This window comes from Cucumis melo, chromosome 5, assembly GCF_025177605.1.
Source record: "Cucumis melo cultivar AY chromosome 5, USDA_Cmelo_AY_1.0, whole genome shotgun sequence".
NCBI lineage: Eukaryota > Viridiplantae > Streptophyta > Magnoliopsida > Cucurbitales > Cucurbitaceae > Cucumis > Cucumis melo.
Genome location: NC_066861.1, coordinates 25,551,754 through 25,576,408, shown reverse-complemented (window position 1 = coordinate 25,576,408; position 24,655 = coordinate 25,551,754). Strand labels below are relative to the sequence as shown.

The 24,655-nt window shown below is 34.1% G+C and overlaps 3 protein-coding genes across 6 annotated transcripts; all 3 read right to left on the bottom strand.

Moving 5' to 3' along the window:
- Nucleotides 1–1,138: 1,138 nt before the first annotated feature.
- On the bottom strand, nt 1,139–6,749 carry LOC103493581 (zinc finger CCCH domain-containing protein 40-like). 3 transcript variants are annotated; one of them, XM_008454392.3, is made up of 5 exons: nt 6,550–6,749; nt 5,970–6,227; nt 5,435–5,704; nt 5,036–5,259; nt 1,139–2,382 (listed from the first exon to the last, which is right to left on the bottom strand). In XM_008454392.3, the coding sequence occupies exons 2-5, from the start codon at nt 6,072–6,074 to the stop codon at nt 1,410–1,412; spliced, it is 1,572 nt and encodes a 523-aa protein (XP_008452614.1). In that variant the 5' UTR covers nt 6,075–6,227; nt 6,550–6,749; the 3' UTR covers nt 1,139–1,409. The 3 variants fall into 3 exon arrangements, with proteins under 3 accessions (XP_008452614.1, XP_008452622.1, XP_008452632.1); XM_008454400.3 differs by having other exon boundaries at nt 5,970–6,122; XM_008454410.3 differs by having other exon boundaries at nt 5,970–6,111.
- A 3,402-nt stretch (nt 6,750–10,151) lies between these two features.
- Nucleotides 10,152–18,253, bottom strand: LOC103493563 (uncharacterized). The gene is made up of 15 exons (XM_008454362.3): nt 17,809–18,253; nt 17,665–17,727; nt 17,112–17,546; nt 15,894–15,965; nt 15,414–15,539; nt 15,091–15,303; nt 14,835–14,882; nt 14,329–14,490; nt 13,768–13,929; nt 13,463–13,556; nt 13,064–13,182; nt 12,927–12,971; nt 12,064–12,381; nt 10,912–11,100; nt 10,152–10,429 (listed from the first exon to the last, which is right to left on the bottom strand). Exons 1-13 carry the CDS (start codon nt 18,124–18,126, stop codon nt 12,148–12,150), a joined length of 2,091 nt encoding a protein of 696 aa, XP_008452584.2. The 5' UTR covers nt 18,127–18,253; the 3' UTR covers nt 10,152–10,429; nt 10,912–11,100; nt 12,064–12,147.
- A 2,577-nt stretch (nt 18,254–20,830) lies between these two features.
- Nucleotides 20,831–24,447, bottom strand: LOC103493547 (uncharacterized). 2 transcript variants are annotated; one of them, XM_008454343.3, is made up of 5 exons: nt 24,244–24,447; nt 23,751–23,818; nt 22,083–22,268; nt 21,922–21,961; nt 20,831–21,170 (listed from the first exon to the last, which is right to left on the bottom strand). In XM_008454343.3, exons 2-5 carry the CDS (start codon nt 23,751–23,753, stop codon nt 21,088–21,090), a joined length of 312 nt encoding a protein of 103 aa, XP_008452565.1. In that variant the 5' UTR covers nt 23,754–23,818; nt 24,244–24,447; the 3' UTR covers nt 20,831–21,087. The 2 variants fall into 2 exon arrangements, with proteins under 2 accessions (XP_008452565.1, XP_016901017.1); XM_017045528.2 differs by having other exon boundaries at nt 20,831–21,167; nt 24,244–24,439.
- Nucleotides 24,448–24,655: the final 208 nt, after the last annotated feature.

Genomic DNA, 24,655 nt, shown 5'->3' with positions numbered 1-24,655 from the left:
ATGATAAAATTGGTAATAACAAAAACTATAAAACTTCAAAAGATCAAATAAAAACTAAATTCAAATTTCATAGACTAAAAGTGTAATTCTTCCATTATTATTATTTACTATCGTTATGAAAGATAGTCATTCTAGACCATGTGTTTTGAGTTTGGGGGACTCTCCTTGGCCGTTTATTGTTGTGTTGTGTATTTTACTTTGTGTCTCCTTGTTGTTTAATATTTATATGCCTTTAAGAAAAAGCCTATGGATAGTAACGTTGAGAAATCTAAATATTGTATATTTGTGAAAAGAAACCACTCATACCTAAAGACAAATATATGTTTTTCTTTGGTTTGCTCATTAAAAAGCAAAACAATAGCCGAAGACAAATAATGCGAAAATCACAACTCGAAGGCATTTGTTTTATTAGACAAGTCCAAATCTCAGCACATAGACAATTTTCCATTTTATATGAAATTTAAACTTATGCATATGTGAATTTTTTTTTTTTTTTTGGAGAAAATTAGAATTTATTTCTCTACTTTAAATTTAGTTGTTATGATTTGATAAATTCAATTTTTTTTTTTTTAAATATCATTGTCTCGATGATTTCATAAATCCTTCTTTAACGCCTTCAATTATTAAGCTAGGATCGTTATGCTAAAATGAGCTGATCATAGCTAAAATGAGCATAATTTAACAATAATTAGAGATGTTCATAGAACAAGCTGAATAAAGATGGCTTCTCTATTTTCATTCTCATCTATTCAAAATTATTTTCTTGTTATATTTTGAAGATTTTTTGGTTAGTCTCATTGCTTGTGGCCAAACAAAAACTAGTTTTATAAATTGCACTTGAAAGGCTGTTTTATCCAAAATTGAATTATCGCAATTCAACAGTGAAATTGAATATAACCGTAACTAGATTAGGCGCAATCAAAGTTGAAAATATTAATGCCAAGTGATTATATGTAAATATTTGACATTTGACATAAAACATCTCTTTGAATTAAATTTTTCTTGATTTTTTAAACTAAAAATTAATGTAGAAGGCAGAAGGAACTCCCTAAAATAGCGTTGTATTGAAAGAAAATGTTGTTAGATTGTTACTAATAATCAATAAATTTAAAAGTAATAATGAACTTTTGAACAACAATTTGTAACAAAGGAATTTAACTTCCATTTCATTTTGGATTTAAACTAAAATAAGGAAGGAAGAAACTGAGGGAATGAAAGTGACAAATCCAAATTGCTCATATCCCATTTCCAGTAAAAGCCTATAATATTACATATCAAAAGTCATGACAACAAAGTCAAGATATGAACAGGGGATGCGTAACACCTTCCCCTCCCGGGCGTTCTGTGCCTCCCCGTCCAAGTGAAGCGTCCAGTTTGGAAGTTCGCCAACAGCCTTGTGCCTCAGAGATCTACGATGATGCAGGTTCAGCAGATGTTGAAGATGGAGCAGCTGCTGAAGGTGTTGATCCCACCGATGCTGAACCGGAAGATGCTCCTCCATGGGACTGAGGGGCTGAGCCTGATGGTGCAGAATGCTGCTGCTGATATTGCTGGGAACCTGAAGGGGGATGGGGCTGGGGCTGGGGCTGGGGCTGGGGTTGGGACTGCGGCGGTGGTGGCATGCCCGAATGATAAGGAGGGTATGGTGGATAATGTTGTACGTAACCATATGGCGGCGGATAAAATTGCTGTTGATATTGTGCAGGTGGTGGTGGGTGCATAGGGTGATAGGGAAATTGATGTCCCTGTTGGTGTTGGTGTTGGTGTTGGTGTTGTTTCTCAGGACCGGGTCTAGTTTCAGTTGAACCAGTAGGTCCATTAGGGGGTACCCCCGCATCATGAGTCGAAACCAGAGCTCCCATTCTTTGGGGGTCCATTGATGGGTAGAATGCTCTCTCCTGTTGAGGTGGTGGCGGTGGAATATTGAAGTAGTGCATAGCTTGAGGTTGATCATGGGTTCCCGGAGGGTGTAATTGGTTGTGCTGCTGTGAGATAACTGCTCGCGGCAACATTCCGCTGTGAGCCACTGCAGCTTGTTTTGCTTCATCAGAACCTTCCATCTCGGCTTTTGGTGCTTGAGGTCTGCCCCACATCAATTTCAACCTAAGGCCCCTAATTACCAGCTTGTTAGAAAGCTCTTCTGCAGCCTTTTCTGCACCTTCTCTGGTGGTGTAGGTTACAAAAGCACATGCACGTTGTAGCACCATTCTGATAGATTCAATTTCTCCATGAGCGTAAAAGTTATCTCGAAGATCTTGCTCACTGACTCGAGCATCAAGTCCGCCCACATACAAGGTTCTAATACTCTCATCTTCTGGAGGTTCGAGGGAAGGCATCTCTCCAGCCTTGTTAAGAAGCTTCAGTGCAACAGGATCGTTAACCCTGAGGTGTTGATTAAAAAAGTTAGTAATATATCTCTTCATTCTAAATGACAAAGTAATCTCATTTTTAACATGAAATGCGAGAAAGAAATATAATCAGCATGTAACCATCAATCAAATTAAGTTTGATACTATTCATAAATCCAACACTTTTCTAACTCCTTAGAATACAAAGACAGAGCCGTACGACCTATAAACCAGTTCAAATACGGTCCTAACTCTTTTCTAACTCCCAAACTTGTTATGAATACCTTTACTTCGATAAAATGAAGGGAGACCACCTATATCAACGCCAACGTATTGGGGGCACATTTGCTTATCGATTTTATTCAACTGGCGCCAACTGTACAAAAATGAACTAAAACATTTCAAGCACAATTACATCACAGATGCTTTCATCATTCCTCCTCTTTGTTGGGCGGATTGGTGCATTTATTTAGGAACAAGTCGCAGAGCCATTTCTTTGATATCAGTTTCACTCATTCAATTTGCAACTGCATATCAGAGACCTTTGAGATTTGTCATTTGCATGCCCAATAACTGGGATTCTGTCCTCGTGACTCCCTCTTATGCTTGAGGAGGTTCTGTTTTATCTTCCCCAAGGGTAGTGTTCTGTATGGTGCTAGTAGATTATAATGTTCTGAGGGATACTTGGAGGTTTGGTTTCACTCACTCACACATTCTCTCCCTTCTTTCAGTTGCATGTAGGGTTCCATATGTTCTGCCGTTTTGTATTCTTTCATCTTTCCATTCCATTAATCCTTGTACAATGATGAGGCAAGAATTTCCAAACAAACAAACCCTTGTATCTCCCGAGATGAATGAAATAAATACCAAACAATCAGTATTTATTGTTATTTGACAAACAGGTATATGAATCTTAAAGAACTCTAAAAAATTCAAACAAACATCAACGTTTAGGATATCTAAAAATTAGATAATTGTATGAAACAATAATAAAGTTGTCCGAATGGATGAGGAGGTCACAAGCAACAATCTCAATCAACCAAAACAAAAAATCAATGTGCATCAGCAAAATAATAATAATAACAACAATACACACACTTACAACAAACCAATACGAGAAATTGACTAAAAGAAAAAACAGAGAAATCGACTTTGTTAAGCATTTGAGTGAAGGCCAAAGAAGTTTCACCTTCAATAGAGTAGGAAGCTTAATTCAGAAGGGAATAGGAGAACAAATGTTCACGAATAGAACAAAACATATGATGGATGAGAAATCAACACACCAGAGCAGAAGGGGACTACAAGGTTTAGCTTGTCAATGGCTGACATACTAGGCCTTCTTTTTTATTGAGAAAAGATGAAAGAATAATACGTGAGAATACAAAATGTCAAGCCACAACAGAAAGCCTCCTTAAAGGAAAGGGCTCCAACTATAGGAAATAGCAAAAAAAGTAACTACAAAAGATCTCCAAAATTGAAGTCCAAAAAGTAACATGATACTAACGAGGGACCAAACTTCACTAGGTTCTCTCTCCAACTCTCTACGCCCCAAAGGCCCCACAAAATAGAATACACCGCAGCAAACCATACAAAATCAATACTTTACACAAACAAAAAATGATGGAGGGGGGACTCCCCAATCTTACTAATGTCCTATTGTCAAGCAAGAGAAATGCCAAAAGCTTAAAATTTATTCTAGAAGGAATTTTCAGACTCAAATCTCCAAAGAATGTGATCCAAGTCTTCCCCCGCCTTCTGATAGAGTACAACAAAACAAGGCAACAAACGAAAGCAATTTTCTTACAAGCCGATCCAAAGTGTTAACACAGCCATGTAACACTTGCTAGGTGTAAAATTTCACTTCCCTCGGAATCTAATCCTCCAAAAAGTAAAAAAAAATAGATTCACGAATAGGAGAAGGAAACAACAAATAACGAAAAAAGGAATTGCAAAACCCAAACGAAAAGGAAATAAAGCTCCAAGCTCGACAAGAAAAAATAAAAAACTACTCTGTCTTTAAGGGAAGAAAAATGAAAGGACAAGGAAATGCAGAGCAAAGGGAACCCGACCCACCCAATTATCCTCCAAGAACTACATTTCTTTCCTCTCCCCCACCACACAATTAACCAAGTGAGCGAAAGAAGGAAGCTCACAAGAAATATCTTTCCATAAATTCCAATAAGTGACTTTGACCCCACCCAACAGCCATTCAAAAGTACAAGGCCCAAACTTACTAACAATAATCTTGTGCAAAAGTGAGTTGGGTTCAAAGGAAAAATGTCTCAACCATTGTCTAATAAAAAGCTTTGGTACAGATCCCTAAATTCCCTATTTCAAGGCCCCCAGGCCCCAAGTAAACCAGCCTCCCAAAACTCTCCCATCTAATCAAGTGAGACCCCTTACCTTCCTCCATCCCTTCCCAAATGTAACTTGTTCAATGAGCAAGCAATGCATGGCGCAAGCATTTTAAACATGGAGCAAAAATAAATAGAGATACCATTCTGAACAGAGCCTCGAATCGATTGTTTGTGCACAAATAACTGAGCAATTATCCTCGTTTTCCAACAAACAATTGCTTTTGGAAGACTATACTTCATATGATATATGCTAAAAAAACCTTAAAATATGCAAGCAAATGCAAGATGATTAAATACATCTAATCTTCAAAAGGAATAAATCAACCATACCCATAATAACGATCCTTGATATTTTGTTGGGACAACTCTCCAGTTTCAGGCATCTCATGTCGATAAGGGCATTCAGAACCTCTAGTGCATTCACCCCTAATATAAAAACTACAAACATGTGCCCGATTCCTCTTGTAGTATGGTGTGGTTCGTTGAAGCTTCAAAATAGTGTCGTTTGGTCGTGCCTTTCCATATGAGGACTCATAATCAATACCAGCTCTAGCCTGCATGATCAACATTGAACAGAATTAGCATAAACCAAGTAAGCAACATCAAAGTTGCGAAGTGATCAAATTGAAAATTTACAAACACTTTAGTCCACACCAAATGTATTCACCAATAACTACAAGGAGTAATCAGGATATAGTTAAAGGAAACACTTCAACAGAAAGTACATACCTTTCGATCATGCTCCTCGGCAAAATATTCCCTATTCACATCGCTCTTGGGAATAGCATCATTGGAGTTGATAGAGAGTGCAGTGTCTCGAACTTGAACTGGTAAGCCATATTCAAGATCCAAAAGGCAAACTTGACATACATTTTTTAACTTACTACAAGTCTGACAAATCTCTGTTTTCTTATATCTAGCATCACGTCCAGGCCTCCACCTGAACACTGTAAATGGGCGTGTGCAAATTTTGCATTCTTTATCATAATCAGCTTTCGTCTGCATTCGAATATTACATCCAATGGATCAAAAGTTATGTCTTAATCAAATAATAAGACATTAATTGCAAAAAAACAAAATTCCAATATCCATTCATTGCTATAGTATTATCAAGGAGCAAGGACCGTACAATTCAAGTACTAATTCAAACATTCAAGTGATTAATTGTGAAATTTTGAACGTAATTCAAGAGTAAAATCGAAGTAACTCATGGCGTTAGGGGTACTAAAATTAAATAATATAGAAGAACCAAGAAAGAGCGTACCATGCGAACGTAGGGGTTATCGCCAAGGCAAGACTCGCAGATGATGGGAAAATCAGAGCGCTCCCACCCATCAGCTTCCAGATCCCTTAGCAACCGATGCGCCATGGAAAATCCTAGTTGGGCCCAACTCTGACCTTGTTGCCTTAAATGGAACTTTCAATAAATCAATGAACTATTCAGAAATCCCCAAACAATAACTCAGCCTTCAAACTCAATTATCGACAAAGCCATGGGAGGAAGAGGCTGTTATCAGAAAAACTACAAGAAAATTACATAAAATACTCCATTAGCACCCCATAAATATGCAAATTATAGATTAAAACATTTGACTTAATAACCCGAACCTAATTCTTCCCATAAACGTCATAGAGAACAGAATTAAATGCACACGTAAATCAAAACCCTGAGCATATCATCTCAGAGAAGAAACGAAATGACAGATTGAAGGATAAATTTAATGATTTCAGAAATTAGATTAAAGGATAAACAAACAATAAAATCTACTGGAGATTCTAGATCTACAGTCGTGGTGAGGCTGGTGGACGAAAGAAAAAAGAAGGCGAGAAGTATGCTGACTTACGAGAAAAAAAGAGATGCCACAAAAGGCGAAGGGAACGGCGCGACGGAGGACGGAGGACGACAGCACGGCCGACGACGAACGTCAGGCGAGCAGATGGACGAGCGAGAGGGAGTACCACTCACCACGACTGCAGAAACGAAGTAGAACGAAAACCCTAAGAATTCTTTTTGTTATTATTATATTTTGACGCCCAAAAAGAATTAGGATATCTTCAATTGATCTAATTTAAATTATTTAAACTTTTTGCAATCCTTTTCCTATAGTTTTACTTTTTTTAAGAAATTTTATTAGTTTAAGATGTTTGTGGCTCCAGAAAAAAAAAACTATATTAAGATATATATACGTGTGTATATAAATATATAAATATTGAAATTTTTAAAAAATTAACAAACTATTTACGCACTATAAAATAATTCTTTAAAAAACAAAATTTATAGTATATTATATTTATTTTAAGGGTAAATATTTTGTTAATTTTTTATTTTGGACAATTTTACGATAATATTAAGTTTTATAGATTTTTTAAAAGATATTAAAAGCATATGTAAAAATCATACTAAAATTTTTTTGACATATGCAATTCTCAAATTTTCTTGTTTTTATTGTGCTAAAAATTCTTAGGTGAAATATATATGTACATTTAATATGTTTGTGACATTTTCACCAATACATACATTTGTCAACAAAGAAAAGAAAGGTGGGTCAATATTTTCGTTACACGGTACTAAAATGATAAAATATTTATTTTAAAAAATGTGCAACAAACGTAATCTAACATGACCATAATATTAAAACAAATATTTAAACACATTTTAGAAAGAGTAGAAAGATTATCGATGAATGTTGATGTTCAAATATTGTCTAATTTCATCGTAGGTTTCATTGTAGGCTTGATCTTCCAACTTTGCTTCTCGCTTTTTCGAGTTTTTTTGTGTAAGAGATTTTTGCACTAATGTTGTGATAAATCTACCACATTCTATGATGATTAAGTTAATGCATGAAGTATAATTCTCATTTGGAGATTATTTATTCTTTTAAGGACGTTGAATGAAGCTACCTATAGGCTCTTCTATTGACATGTGCCTCTAATTACATGTATACCGATGTTAGGTTGTTTTTAACGTTTGAAGTAGCAGGGTGCTACACTAAGCACATTTTGATTATTTTTCAATAGTTATATATTTTTATCAACTAGGCTAGTCAACCCAAACCTCAAGGAATTGACTTTTATCCTTGAGCGTTGCACGTCGCCCTGTGTCTCCTCCTGGTCCTATGGGGTCAAGATCGCCCATAGTCTTTAGGTCTTGCCTTAGGCAACCTTCAACGATTAATTTTAAAATGTTAAATATATATTTTAAAAAATCTTAAGTGTCTGTCAACATTAATATTTAATCGACACTTTTATCACCATCTCTTAAAATTGAGATCTCGATATTAACGTGAATATTGACATTTTAAACATCAAAATGAAATTATACTACATCGAGTTTGAGCATTTTCATGACTCGATTGAATATTCTATCGATTAATGTTGCTAGTTTTTTTCTAAAATATCCACATAAAATTTCATTTTATCCAAAATTGAATTAGTGGCTTTCAAGCTTTTAAAATATTGACATCAAGAAAAACATCGATGTATAAATTTTATAAAAGTACCAGTAGTATGGATAAAACGTTGATATCGATAAATAATTTTTAAGAAATGATACCCCTCCTCTTCCCATTTTTCTCTCTAGTCCTCACACCCTCCTTCCCTCTTCTTCTTAACCTCATGCTTTAAACTTAAACTTCTAAATTTATCTTACTACAATAAATAATTTGTCAAATGGTACATTATAATTCTTTTCTAAAATCAATACTTAATGTGTATATATATAAACCATTATCGAAAATAATCTTTATATTTCACTCTTAAATCTTTTAATGATGTATACTATGTCTTATCCTTCAAAAATTCATGTTTGACATGTCTTCCATTATAACTACTTGTATCAAATTTGTTGTATATCAAAGCAAAGTGGGGTATATTTTGATGTCCACATATAATTTAGATACTACATACGGAACATCACGATCAAATAGCAATAATAAGATGTAGCTAATTGTTTTGCTACAACTATTTGAGTCAAAGTAGTATACCATTTTATTAGCGTTTTAAGGATACATACAACTTAACGGTGGATATTTTCATAAAGAAAATGGCTATGTATATAAAATACCACAAGTTAACAACAAATATATGTTTGAATAGACAACGGTGTCTTTTACACTAAAAAAATTCATAAATTTCTATCTTGCATTTTTTTAGTCCAACTATTTGAATAGAACAATTTAAAGAACCACACAAACTAGTTTAAATAAAAGTGATCAAAGCAAAACAAAACTACAATTGAGAGAGAGTTTTAAATTTCACTTCATAATTTAGGTTAAAAATATGACTTTAATCCCTATATTTTAAAGTTGTGTTCTACTTCAAATATTTTTATTTCATATGCTTTCAATTGTACAATTTTAGTTATCTTTTCTATGAGTACTAATTTTTGTGCATCCTACTAGTTTATTATTACTTTTTAAAAAACCTTTTGTAATTTGTGTTTTTACTATAAATTTTGATAACATATGTTACAATTGTTTTTTAATTTACAAAAATCACTATTATCATATAACCAATTAACTAATAATTTACATTTATATCATGACAAAAAGAAATGTTTCATTTATTCTCCCTTTAAAAAGATTAGAAAAAGTAGAATTAGAATTGTCACTCTCTAAAGAGACTGGATAACCCAATAACCCAATCTCGTTCCAATAATAGCAAAAAAATGATATGGGAGTTTACAGATTATATTAGTAAAGCATATTTGTTAGTAACCTTTCTTAGTTACAACAACAAAAGATAAAAAATATTTCAATCATCACTGAGCTTAACTCACAGTTCTACTTTAACCTTTAAAAACAAGCTTTAATATTTGAGATTTTTTTTTTTTTTTTTTTTTTTTTTTTTTTTTTGTAGATCTAGTCCATTTTTTTCCAGTAGTTGTACAGTTAAGTTTCAAATTTCAAATTTTCTAACTAATTAATAAGTTTTATATTTTAGAAAATTGCAATCTTTAACCCAGATTGTGTTTATAAAAGTTTACCATCAGAAGGATAGCATAGGTATGTACTTTTTATAGAAATTTCTCAAAGATAACTATCTACCTACAAATCCTATAAATTCAACAACAAAAGCCAACAAAGTTGTTCTTTAAGTTTTCAAAGTTTGGGAATATAATAAAAGCAAACTCGTTGGGAGTATTTTCCATTATCTAACCTCATAAATTTGGCTCTAAGCCTAATGTTTTCCTAACCTGTTATACTCTTCAAAGTTGTTTTTTTTCTCTTCTTTTTAATAACTAGGTCAAGAGTAAAGTTTTCCTTCGAAATAAAATTGGAACAATGGCAAACACAACAATTAAATTCAAAATATTTGCATATAAAACAATATTTTAAAAAATTACAAATGTAGCAAAATTTTTCAATCTATCACTGATAGACCATATTACAAATATTGTTCTATCACTGATAGATCGTAAGAGTTTGTTAGTGATAAAAGTATATCGTTGATAAACATTACTATATTTGCAATTTTTATAAAATGTTGATATACTTTTCATTATTATCCCTTAAATTGTTATTCATTATAATTACTCAAATATTATTTGACATAATATTTTTATCGTAACACAGCAACGTGTAAATTAATACATACCCATAATAATATGCAGAATCTCCAAGTGTTGATTGTCTTATAGGATCCAAAAGCAACTCTGGTTGGGAGTATGTATAAACTATTATTGGAGTGTAGACTTCGGCTCCCACTGAAAGTTCCCTCTGCTGCCTATGAAAAAAACACAAGTAAAGAACGTTTTTTTCTTTCTTTTTTCCTTTTACTTCTCATTTTAAATAATCAAAACAATTTCTTTTACACAGAAAATTAGGTGGTGAGAAAATTTAGGAAATACTTTGAGAGAAGATAAGTTTGAGATTTATGAGTTGTTCTTTGAATAAACAATTTTGAAGTTGGATAAGCTTAAAAAGTTAGTTTAACCTTGAATTTTCCATTTTATCCGAGTAAACCCTAAACTTGAATATGTAGCGAAATTTACGCCTTCAAGCAGTTAAGGTCTTTTCAAGCGAGCAAGCATTGATGTAATTGGACAGGGATCCTTTTTCATTTTTCATGCTTGATTTTGTAGATAAGTTCAAGTATTTTTCATCAATTCAACTGTTGCGGTGACTTAAGAAAGTAAAAATAAAATAATCGCGTATTAGTTGACAAAAATTGAAGAGTGAAGCATGGATAATTGAATGAGTATTTACCTGGACCAACTACAGTCTGCTCGAAATCAGTCTCAATCAACTGCAATAGATGCCCGAGCAGCTTGTTTAATTGTCACATATTTACGAAATAGAAGTAGGTTTTCACCTCCAATCGATGACTTGGATGCAGGACCTTGTCAAGGTTCCAAAATAGGAATTTGATGCTCCTTTTGTAGGCCAAAAGTATAGCTGCTTACAAAAAGCATGCAAGTTTTCATTATGGGTGTCAAATTCAATTTATAACTTGAAAGAGATGGCTTTTTTTGTTTTGAATATTTTGTCAATGTCCTTCCAATATACCTCCATTTACCGAAGTACATGTACAACTGCAAATAGTGTTAAAAGTAATATTAACATCGTAAAAATTTAAAAACTGTCTTAGTCTAGTCAGTACTTTGTTAGGGCCCCAATTCTGCTGAAAATTCGAGAAAGGGTAAAAAGGATACTATGAGTGAAAGTTAGTAACAAAGTGGGGACGATCACTAGGTTGTGAAAGTTAGGAGTAGCCAGTCTATATATAGAATAAGATGATAATAGTTAGGGTAGGCTTTTGGTCATTTGTAAGTAGTCTTGAGAAAGGGGAGGTTAAGCTCTTTGTACTCAAGGGGAATTTTAGCCTTTGGGCAACTCTTTCATATCAATACTTATATTAGTAAAGGAGTAAGAGATACCTTACATACTTTTAAGACCGTCCTATTTTAATCCTTATTTTACAATTTTAGAACTCTTTTATCCTTACAATATTTCAGTCCCTAAACTTTCAAATATTATATTTTTGTCTTTCTACTAAATGTCATGTTTTACTTCTTAAACTTTGGATTAAAAGTTGATCGTAGGCTTTAAGTATTTGTTTGTATATCTAGTTATCTAATGAACAGGCAAATAAATATGTTTATGTCAAGTAAATATGTTTATGTCAAGTATCCCCTAAATCATATACTAAAAAAGTTAATGACTGGCTCTTTTTTTTAATAAAGTACAATGATTTAGAATGAGATAGAAAGTTCAAAAAATTAGAGAACCAAAATAGAATTAAAGCTTACTTGAACCTAACTCCATTCATGCCAACAAAATTATAAAAAGATAACAATAATAACCTTTAGAAGGCTCTTAACACTTCTTAGCAAGAAACTAACTATTGCAGTTACGCACCTTTATAATCAAGTTGAAGGAGGGAAACAGGTTGATTTAGATGGCCTTGCCAGCATTGACGTGCAGAGATTCACCAGATCAGCTCTAATACATTACGGACCCAGAATTTTGCGCCTTACCCAAAACCGTCTCAAGGTCACCATGGTAAAGATTGAAACTCTTGGCTACTGCAAAGCCTGCATACATGCCATCGACTGCGGCACTTACAATTCCTCCAGCATAGCCTGCTCCTTCACCAACCGGGTAGAGTCCTCTAACAGATGTGCTTTCATACGTCTCAAGGTTGCGTGGGATTTGAATAGGGGAACTTGTTCTCGTCTGAGAGAAAAACAAATTTTAACAAATGGTGATTCTACTAAAAAGAAAAAATTGTAACGATGTTGGTTGGTTAGAAAAATTTCGGTTAAATGACATGTCAAAGTTGTGTTTGTGTCTCATGTATTTTAAAACTTTAGAAAAAATCAAAAAAAAATTATTTTGTGTCTTATAGATCACTTAAGCTTTAAAAGTGTTCGATGTGTCCTTAAACTTTGAATTATATGTCTAATAAATATGTGGCATATTTAACCATTTTTATGATTCACTAAGAAGTTATTAGTAAAAATTGGACCCCTGACTTCTTGAAATGGAAAGTTTAGAGGGTAATAGGCATTTTTAAGTTCATAAACTTATAACACACAACAGAGAAAGTTCATGGACTGAACTCATAATTTGACCAAATGTGTTTTAAAATTGCGTTAAAAGGAAATGCATAATTAATAATTCCCCAAATGCATTAATCATTTAGACCATTTGATCCAAACAAAAAAAGGGGGCCAGATAACCTTTGAACACAAAATGTCTAATAAAGAGAGGAAAACTACCTCCACTCCATGTAGAAGGGCGTCACTTGAGAGAAAACCTGGTAACTGAACACCCAAAATTTGAAAAGGAAAAGGTCAGTGAGTTCGTAATCGTATAGTAAGAAATCCACAATGTCAAAAGGATAGTAAGAGAGAACCTCTTGATCAAATGCTAGGATAGATTGCTGTAAAGCTTCTGTTATATGACCAGGGAATAACTCGTGGAGGTTTGAGGCCTTCACTCCTAACCGGTAACTTGATGGTGGCACAGATGTCACTGAGAATAGAGGGAAAAGAATCGATTTGAAAGGAAAACAGCTGGTATAATGATAGGGCAAATTCTCACGCTGATAGTAAATGTCAGAGATGATCATGTAACAAGGTTTTCTTAATAGCCAGCTTGAGCATAGGTCGGTTGGTTAGAAACTAGATTTTCAGGATAGAATATTTTGGTGTTCCAGTCGACATCAAGAAGCAAATTTCTGTGTCCGGCCTCTTTTGAGTAGCAGTATTCTACTCGATTCTAAGGTTTCAGAGAAATCAGTGACTTGACATACCTCTTAATCTTCTGTCCATAAAATCAGTAGCTGTCTGCACTGGCAAAACAAAATTTCCACCTCCCATGACGGCTGCTCTTTGCTCAAGCTCTCTCTGACAAGAAAATAGTGTAACATCAATAAGAGACATCTTTTATGAAAGTCAGCGAGTTGGACAAGTCATTCATATCTAATAACAAAAGTTAATGGCCTAAAGTTATTTTAGGAAAGATAGATTTATACATATGAAGAAGAAATGTCTGAATGAAATTGCTGAAAGAGATAAACTTTTCTTTAGAAGAAGTGAGAAAACACAGAAAAGCTACCTGGAATTCAACCCCAGCAAGAGGTCCTTGAAAACCAAGATCATTAAAGTCCTTAGTTGAAACAGTGACCACAAGGGCAGCATTTGCCCATTTTGATGAACGTCTAGAGAATGACATGCCGTTGATACAAAGTTCTTCCGGGTTCGTACTTGTGAGGACAACCTATATGTGACCATACCAAGTTACTATTGAACTGACAGAAATAATACAATAATAAAATTCTTTATGGTGGTGGATGATGAACTTACGGTAGGTGCTAATTATCTAATGAGACAGCACTTAAACATACTAATATAATGTACTGTTTTTCTTAAGTACAGAAGTCAAGAGACCGAAAAAGCTTGCAACCCAAAGGCAGATGTGAATCAATGCAGATGTGACATTAGGAAGAAACTGGATTTTATCTTTTTTAACAAGTGACAATCTTTTTTACGTTAACTGCACACCAGCATTGCCAAATCATCCGATTGCGGTGGAATCAGAGACCGGAAAAGCTTGCAACCTAAAGGCAGGCTTTAAAATATGCATTCTTGGTCAGTGCAATCAATTTGAGAAGCATACCTGGCCACCAGGACACATGCAAAATGAATAGCAACTGCGACTTGCTGCAACAGAATTGGAGGATGGATTCTTCGTATCTATGTTAACATACTTGGCAACTTTGTAATCTGCCACGGGTACTTTCCCACGCCCTTTCTCTACCTCGTTGGCCAATCCAGAATACTACATTTGAATATATGAGGAGGTTTACATCTTAATTCAAGGTGAAAAGTATATGAAATGAGAACCAATGCAAGTAGTATGAGTAGATAAGAGCGAAAATCTAGACATAAAATCAATTCGGCTTTAGAGTAGTTATGAAGTTTTGTTGACACTTATTTTTACTGACTCAATTTGTATGCATGCTTTCATTAAGATGCAGATGAAACCACCATAATTCTAGCAAGTAGTTGTTTGATAGGAATGCATCCAACGTAATTTGGGAAAATTATAAGAATTCTTGATTTCTTTTTAGTTGGAAAATATAGTGAAAGCCGATCAATTTTAAGCAAAGCATTAAAACTAACCTGTATGCTGTTTATTAATTCTTGAGGATGCTCGATCCTTAAACCAACCTATTCGGGCACAGAAGATAACGATGTGAGCATTATAAAAAGATATCCAGTAAGTCAACAACAAATCTGGCACAAAAAGCGAATCCAGCATTGTTTTAGCATCCATATATTCAACATTTTTGGCATAAAGAGAGCATGAAGTGATGCAATATCCTTGTTAGGGAAGCAGAGTTATCCAGAAAACAAGAGGGATCAAGAAGAAACTAACTGCAAACTCCTTGGGAATCACGGGAATGTTATGAGACAAAAGCATTTGATATACATCACGGGCAGAATGGCCAACAGCTAGGACAATAGCATCATATCCAAGCTTCTGCTTGCTCAGCTTTAACTTGTCTCTTGAATCAGAAACTTTAACACCCGTTAAATGTCCACCCTCTTCAATCAGATCATCAACCCTAGTCCCAAACTTGATAGTGACCTGGAATAAAGTCATATAAATTAAGCGGCAGAAAACTGAACAAATGTGGAAATTAGAAAAATATTTCATCTTCATACAAATCCAAGAACAGGAATAGGGTAGAAACTCACACCCAATGTTTCCAAGTGCTGCCGAAAGTTCCTAAGTAATGGAATCAACTTGTCTGTTCCAAGGTGAGGCTTTCCATTGAGTAAGATATTCTTTGGGGCCCCAAAATAAACTAAAGATTTCATAACCTAGAAATTTGAATTTGAACACAAAACTCAGTTTTCCAGAGATATAATTGATAAAGCATGACATAATATTGTTGGAATGTGTTGCAAGTTGAGACAAGAAAGTGGTTTTTTTTTTCTTTTTTTGCAAAAGATTACAATTTCATAGAAACAAATAAAAGAATCCACAAAGGAAATATGGATTATAACGAAGATTAGGCACCATGGACAAACTACAGAATAACATTCAGAAGGTCACACGATTTAGGTCCCTTACTGTAAAAGCACACCTAATATTGTGACACAACACCTATATATTGTAATAATAGGAGAGAGAGAAAAAGAGACTAATAAATCTGTAAGGGGGAAAAGTCTAACCGCTTGCACGCTGCCACTGTTTCTACCAATTCTAGTGACCAATTTCCCATCACTCCAGGTACCTGCACCACCCTGCCAAGCATAAGTTCTAAATGAATGACTCAAAGACAAATAACTGAAAAGCCAAGCAACATGATATCTTTGAGGAAAAAAGGAACACCAATAAATGACCATAGGACAATATGCCAGTGATACCAAATCGACCGGGCATCATTGAATCAAGAATATCAAAATTGAATTAAGGAATAACATGGCACCCACATGGCCACATTGCACACAGAAGTGAGAATTCAACCTTGATGTTTTGTTCGGACAAACTGATTAATTGACTATCATATAGCCTCAGCTAAAGATATTACGGGAAAGAAAAAAAAAACCTTTAATCAGCACAATGGGTGGGTGGGTGGGGGGGAGGAGGGGACAACTCTCTGCTTCTAGGAAAATTATATCGTTTCTTCGTAATGAAAAATGCCCTATCTAAATAAACTTAGCTTCAAGTTTGACTCAGTTCCTGAGAATTCAACAACTCCCCTACATTTGAAGTTCGTCTAATAAAACCTTGGACGCAAAATTCGTAATTTAATCTATGACATATTTGAAAGTAATTCTATTAATTGATGGAATTTGGAAGGCTTGCGCTCCAAAGAAGGTGAAAGTTATTTTATCGCCTTTGGCTCACAGAGAGCTCAACACTCATGATTTGCTCCAAAGGAAGTGCGTTAGTTTGGTTTTATCTCCTTCAGTGTGCTTGTTGTGCCTCAAAATTGCTGAGTCTCCTGACCACTTGTGAATTCATTGCCCATTTACTTGATTGGCTTGGAATTGGATGTTATGGGGGTTCCATATATCCCTGTGCTTACCAGACAAAATTGAAAATTGGTTGAAGGCGTTTTCAGTATGGAGGTTGAGAAATAGAGGACAGTTCCTGAAGTCTGTGGTTGTTTGGGTGACTTGGGATGTTACAGCTCTTCATTTCAAAATGAACCTTCGTCTAGCAACAGTGAAAAAAATGTTTCTATTTTCAGAATAGGTAAAAGCAAGTATAAGTTCATTTTTCAATTTGTTGTTTGCATTTACACAATCATAAGCATCAAGTATAACAACAAATCTTTCGGACCAGATGAGTAGCGACACTAAAAGATCATACAACAGCAGTCAAAAGTAAGGCTTTTCAAATCAAGCAATAATGCAAAGCATATATAACTTGCAACCAAATACCTCCCCAAAGCAAAAATTGCTATCCAGCTCCAGAATCCTACGGGCTACCAATGCACCAATATCACGCCCTCTTTGCTCCACTGGTTGACCTCTTTCAAACAAGGTAACATCGGCCCCAAACTCTGCAAGGACAAGAGAGGCGAAAAGGCCTGATGGACCACTGCCAACAACAGCAATTTTTGGTTTACCATTTGACATGCGCAAGTAAGGACCAGAGTGACTGTTAAATCCATTTGCTCCCACCACTTCCTGATTGCTTTTGAGATCATGAACGATACTGATTACATCATTGGATACCTTTTCTTTAGCAAAATGCTCCATCAATCCAACTTTAGGCTCCAAGTCCGAAATGAAATCCCGAGCACGCGGTTCAAGAATCAGTAGCCTATGTACATCCATATCCACAGTATAAACAAACTTCGGTTCCTTCAACATCTGGAACCATCGAGGATGCAATTAACACAAGCTAAGAACCCAGCAACTTCTTGATAATAAACTGTTCCTCCTAAACAACGGCCATTGCTAAGAATACCATTTAAACATATAAACATACCTTCCTAGCGTCAAAAGATTTACGAATAACAGAGAAAGCTTCCCGCGGCAGCAACGAAGCGACCTGAAAAAGAAAAGGAAAACAGCATGAATTTGATTCAAAGTGTTTTTCAAACCATATAATCAACGAAACTGCCAAAATTACCGGAAACTCGAGCACTTTAGCAATTTCTTGCATCAAAGCATCCGAGAGGCCATGAAAATCCTTGCCAGGATCCTTTTCAACAGGAATTCCGAGCTTGAACAACCTCCAGGTGCCTTCGAACTTGTTCTCAACGGTTGTGAGGACTTCTTTGTGTTTCAATTTGAGCTTCTTCTTTTCCGATGGATACCTCTTCTTGCCGGTCCGTTTGGCGCATGAGACTCGAAATGGTGGAAGATGAAGAGAAGAGAGCCTCGGAGGTGAAGAAAAGAGTGTAGAATTAGGATAAGTGAGAGGGAGCTTGGAGGGAAGAAGAGCCATGGCGGATGACCAACGAAAGAAGTACACTGCAGTGAAGCTGCAGAATTTGGAATTCGGATGACCAACAAAACGATGTGATAACTGAAAAAGCTCAATCCCTTTGCATTTGTTTTGTGAAACAATCGTTAGATGACCCGACCCATTTTGTTAATATTAATATTTCGTTCAGAAAATAACTCTAAATTAAAAATGTTTTTATAGATATTATAATAATAAATTTATTTGAAGTTGTTAGATTCTACGAAGTTAGCAGTATTTGTTTTAAGGCTTTAGATATTAGAAATGCGTTGAAATGTTGATTACCAAAAATACCATTCTGACATGTAGTTGCCTTTCCAATTTTTCCTACCAACATCTTCTTTATTCAGTGTGCGGCTGATATAAAAATTAGGATTGTTCATTTGTAATTCTACTATGTCTATTTAAAGGTCACTTAGTTTTCTGATTGAGGTTTTGACCCTTCAATTCTCTTGATAGTAAGATTTGTATTGTCTTGTTGTAGTTGTTTCGGGTTGTGTGTTAGAAGAATGGAACGTTGAATGAATTAGAGAGATATTTTGTTCTTCATACTATTGTGCATTGTAATTTGATGAGAAAGGATTTTCTAAGCTTAGGGGCCTAAATTTATCAATGAGATATTAACGGTTTCAAATAAATTTATCACTATACTAACAATAGAGATATTTTTGCAACGAGATACTAACCGTTTCAATTTGTATACTAGTTGTGAGAGTAGTTCTAAACTTTTTTTTTAGTTTAAGGGTATTTTTTAAACTTTTTAATAGTGCATGGGTCATTTTTTAAACAAACTTTAACGGTTATCGTCCAAAATTAACGGTGATGATATTTTTTAACCCTTTTTTAAAGTTTGAGTGTATTTTTTATAATTTAGCCAAAAAAACCTGTGAAATGTCTCTTTGTTGATGTCAGTATGAAGTTGTGATATTGCCTTTTTTTTCCTCCTCTTCTCCCTCCCATGACTTTCTCCCTCTGTTTTTTTAATCCTTTGCATCTTTGTCTCGGGTGCTACGAGTCCATAAGAGCCAACTCCAATTTGACCAACTTTGACAATAGAAAACGTCCAAGAGTGAGAGAGAGAAAGTAGGAAAGTGAGAGAGCGATGTGAATGATCTTGAGAGAGTGAGAGCATAAAGAGCGAGACTAGCGAGACAAATGGCAAGAGACTTGAACAAGAGCAACAACGAGTTTAAGAGAGAGACACCATTTTTAGCCAGAATAACACGATATTGAGCAGATCGAGTGAGAGCAAGACCACTTTTCCACATGTATGAGTGTACTTTTAGTAATTTCCCTTGAATTTGATGTCAACAAAGGATTATTCGACATTTTTTTTTTCAAAAACCGAGTCATGTAACATATTTTCCCAATTTTTAGGTTAGTCATTAGGAACTCTTCTTTTGCCAAGCAATTTTGGATTTTTTATTTTCAAGTTTACTCATTTGTCTGAATATTTCAATAATATTTTAGCGTCTGATATTGAGTTGAGTTAAAGAGAAAAATGTCTTTAAAAAATTATTTAAACAAAAGAAAAATTAAATACATCTGAAGTAGTTGTCAAACACTATTTTTTTTCCAAAATAATTAAGTAAACACTTGGAGATGTATTCCAAACACATTATTATAGTCAATTTCCTAGAAAATTTAGAACTACCAATGTCGGAATAGAGTGAGCTTAAGTCAATGATGATTGATACAACCTTCATCTCTATAGATTAAAATTAGTATAGGAACCAAAATAAATAACTATAACCTTCTATATTTATTTAAGTCCTACAATCTAGATAAACTTTTGAGAAAAGATTCTTTTGATTTCTGAAAAGTATCTATCTCAAGTTTGATAGCCAATCGGGGTTTATTTTATGTTTTAGATTACCTATTCTATATTTTGTATAAAGCTATAGTTAGTTTGGTAGTTTGTAACACAATGTAAATGCTCTCCCCTTTCTCATCTCTATTAACTTTTATTTCATTCTCTCTAATTGGACAAATCTTTTACAAATGAATCAGCTGCAACGGTGACATTTAAGCTAGAAACAATAAACACATAATACAATGATAAAATAATTGCACATATAACATAAAAAAAATTGATAAAAAACTAAAAATATTGTGTTTAACATAAAAACTAATAGGTGCTCTTATTGATATATGCTATTAATGAATATTGTTGATAGCTACCATTAACAATAACTTTTGAAAAATGTGTTATCTTTATAGCCGTTGTCAATGGTGTTTGTTATCAATGATAACTTTCAATTTAAACAATGTGCTATCAATTAATATTATTGATAGTTTCTTTTGGTGATAAATTTTAGTTCAGAAAATGTGTTGTCAATTGTTATAATTGATAATTGCTATCGAAGAAAGAAAGACATGCATTAAAGGGTAAAATTGAAATTTTAAAAAAATTTACAAGTTGATTGGTCATTATTTGCAAATAATTTAAAGTTGTGTTATATTTTCAGATAAGCTTCGTGATTGTGCTATTTTCCTTTATGAATCTCCTTTCCTTTCCTTTCGTAATTTCATATCATCAACTAAAAATTACTTTTTGTTTGAAAGAAAATTAATTAGCGTCTAAGCCAACAAACATAACCAAGAGAACAAAAAAAAAAAAAAAAAAAAAAAATTACAACCTTATTAGACCAATTCACAATGTTTGAGGTCAATTTAAAAAGTCATATTCAAAATCCTCAACTCATATTTAGTAGTTGTAACAACAATACATGGATGAGTTCAATCATTAGTGCAACTCTTGGAGGATATCACTTAAAAGGGTAACAAATAGAAAGCATGGAGTAATCTATATCCAATCATGCATAGAGTATACTTTCTTTTTCATCATTTTCATTTCCACTCAACAGATGAAAAAGTGGTTTAAACAGTAAATTGATGAGTGAACATCATATACTACCCACAGTTGAAGCAATTTTTCAGTCCTTACCAATTGCCAGAATCGGCATCACGAGATTGGTAGAAATCGTTTGGATGGACAATGTTGATTTCCTCGAAGTCGTTATCTTCTACACAAAGAAAGGGAAAAATATCAAGAAAACATGTGATGAGACATCATTTTTTATAGGAATCAAAACACAATCCACTATATTGGAATGTAAAGTAATTCGAGGAACTTAAAACCTTCCTTCTGAGACCTCTCTCAAGTCTTTGATTCACTCACTAAAACTTCGCCAAACTACTCTTTTCCTCTTACTCTGTATTGATAACCAAATATCATAATAACCTCCCTATCTAATACAGGGGCGTTTGGCCTAACAACTCAATTTATCAAGTAACTTCATCTTTCTATATGTTTTTTATAATTTTCATATTTACCAAATAACTCAATTTATCGAGTAACTTCATTTTTCTATATTTTTTTATAACTTTCACATTTACCAAATAACTCAATCTTCCTCTGTGTCTCTAGTTTTCACATTGACCAAATAACTCCATCTTACTTTCTTAATTTACTTTTCACAATTGTTGAGAAACCCGATCTTACAACTCTACAACCAAACACAAACTTACTAAATTCAACGTATTAATCTGACTTATTAACTTCATACAGTGAGCCAAATGTCCTCTTAATGATAACACCTTAATACCGTTCCTATCAGTATCATATTCTGAATCCAGATCCAATGACAACAAAGACCATAACTGTAAAAAGACTCCAAATCCAACTCTCAGTCCTTGATCAGAACACAGACTTCTAAAAAGAAGTGCTAGAACAAGAAGTTCACAAAAAGGTTGTGGGAGATGGTAGGGAAAAACCTTTTCGCAACGTTAGAGCCACAACTGCATCATTTTCAACCTGAAAATATATAGCAAATGTTTATCAGAAGTGTAGCCGATGTATTTTCTTAACCTTAATATTTCCAAAAGATCTGATAATTGATGACCGATTGTAATAAATCAATGTATTGAAGACCTACCTTCTGATCAGCCAGTGTCTTTGAATCCTCCAATACTTCCCCACTCCCCATCAGGATCAAGCGCTGGTCAACTACTGGTTGGTCAATAAGGGACTCTAATTTTTGCTTGATATTTAAAGTTGTCTCAATTGGATCACACTGGATAAAGTAGGTTGTCTTGTGGCGCTTGATTCGGATATACATTGCCTATTGTATGCAAATATGGCACAAAAAACATAATGAATAGAGACAGTCAAATGGAAGTTGAAAACCAATTGAAGGCGTTTGTATCACGTCCATATGGTATAACATTTTATGAAAAGGGCCAGTTTATATATTTTGGTTTCATATGGTGCAACTAAAACTCAATCTATACCAGACAAAAAAAAAAAAAATACCGGCAGAAAGTTTACGAAATGCAAACAAATGTAGAATTGATCCCTCAAAAGATGAGGAAGAATGAATGTCAGATAAAATCTAGATGTACGTGTCAAATCCAAGAGAAGAGACAAACCAAAGTAGCATCATGAATTCCTTAACTGGATTCTCCATCCCCATGGATTTTCTTACTATATTCTAAAAGCCACTATAAATTGTTGAGAGAACAAAAATACCAAGTTTTGTCAACCATATTCCTATTAAAATCATCAAGCACCTACAATAGCTAATCATGATCAAGTAGCTCGGTGGGAAGAAAAGGTAGGCTAATCTTAGAATAAAAAAATTTAGAGCTTCCTGATATCCTTCCCGGGTCAAAATAGTGTAAACATTTGATTTCTCAACATATAATCACACAACCCAAAGGCCAAGGAGATATTTGTCCTCTCCCCAAATGGAAATTACAGAACATGCCTAGACAAAATCAATGAAAGAAGAGTAATGACAAAGCGCACTGCATAAAGCTCTACAACTAGATGATGTGAAACTGTACGGGGGAGGAGAGAGGAGAGCATTTTTTTCCAAACTTGAAACAAGAAGCTGAACTCTGGGGCAGTGAATTTTATATGATCACAAAATCATGGAAAGGGATGTAATTATTATTAAAAAAATTCTTTAAAGATGTTTGATCTTTTGAGAAAATAAAACTTATGGTCAAGTGGGATGAAAATAAACCCTTCTTTGAAATAATCTCCACCTTCATACTGATTAACCATGAAAGTGAGTTATTAGAAAAGTAGCACCAGATAGTCTCCACCATATTGTCATGTACATTGCTGCCACTGAGTTTCCCGTTAGACCATCAAATTGGCCTCTCTTATACCAAGTGTTGAAAGTTTTGCTACACAGTTTAATTAATGCTTACAATAATATACAGAACATATTAGGTGTTCTAGCCTACACAACATTACACACCATGCTTGTGCAACGATTTCGCCTTGAATTTATGCCTTGATGCTTAGAAGAAACATAGACAGTAAATAATATATGGATACAATGGTACATCATTACAAGGTTAAAATTCACAAAACGATAGTAAGGACAGCTACTTGCTCCTGATAAGAACAAATAAACAGAAAGTACACTTCATATGAGAAAATTAATTTTGCGGGCCTGCTTTGAGTTCTCTATACTTATAAACAAAACCAGTTTAATGAGAAATATGATAATAAAAGTATAGTAGCAAGGTTAAGGTCTGAATCACTCAAATTTAAACACAGCCGGATAAATAGAGAGATGTGAAGTACTCACCATGGTTGACTTGAAACAAGAACTAGTGGATCAACACTTCAATAAAACACTGCCTCCACTGCCGCTGTCTGAAACTCACAAAGATTCATCACATTGCAAAATTTACGATAAAAAATATCTATCACAGATTCTCGTCTTGTACGTGGAATTACAACTACATATATGATCTATGAGGAAAATACCCATGCAGACATAACATAATGCCAGTAACAATTCAATCCAAAACTAGAATTCCGCTCGTTCACAGATAATCATCATCAACCCACCGCATAATCTTGAATTTCACAGTTCAGAAGTTTATGGAAGTAGGGATAATACAAAAGAAATTCCCAAAATCGATTACATGCTACCTAATTATACTGTTAAAGAGTCACATGAGTGGAGATGAAAACAGAATCTACAAATTTGAATCTACAAATTTGCCAAAGTGAAATATACGAATTCTTGAGACTTTGAATTAGCTAATTGGGATTGAAGTGCTTTTAATTCTAACCTGGGAATCGGCGAGAAGTTTCTTGCTTGTGCTTTGGGAAAGTTCGTTTCGTTCAGTTCGTCGCGAAGAAAATTAAAAAGAATGAGCGCAAAGTAATTAAGCTCGATTGGACTGATTAATTCATTTTCTCCCACCAAATATAACAAAATATCAAAACCGATCCATACTAACAACAAATCTTCCCCGACCAAATATAACAAAATATCAAAACCCACAAGAGTCAACGAGAAAACTATGATGTTTATGTTATTATTCTCTCTAAAAATAATATTTATATTATAATCTACCAAAAATAGATATAAATCGATAATTAACATGATCAAATCCAAAATTTAGACTAATTTCAATAGAGGTTTTAAGTTACTTTTTGAATAACCATAGACTTTTCGGCTAGAAGGGCATGCTCTCATCA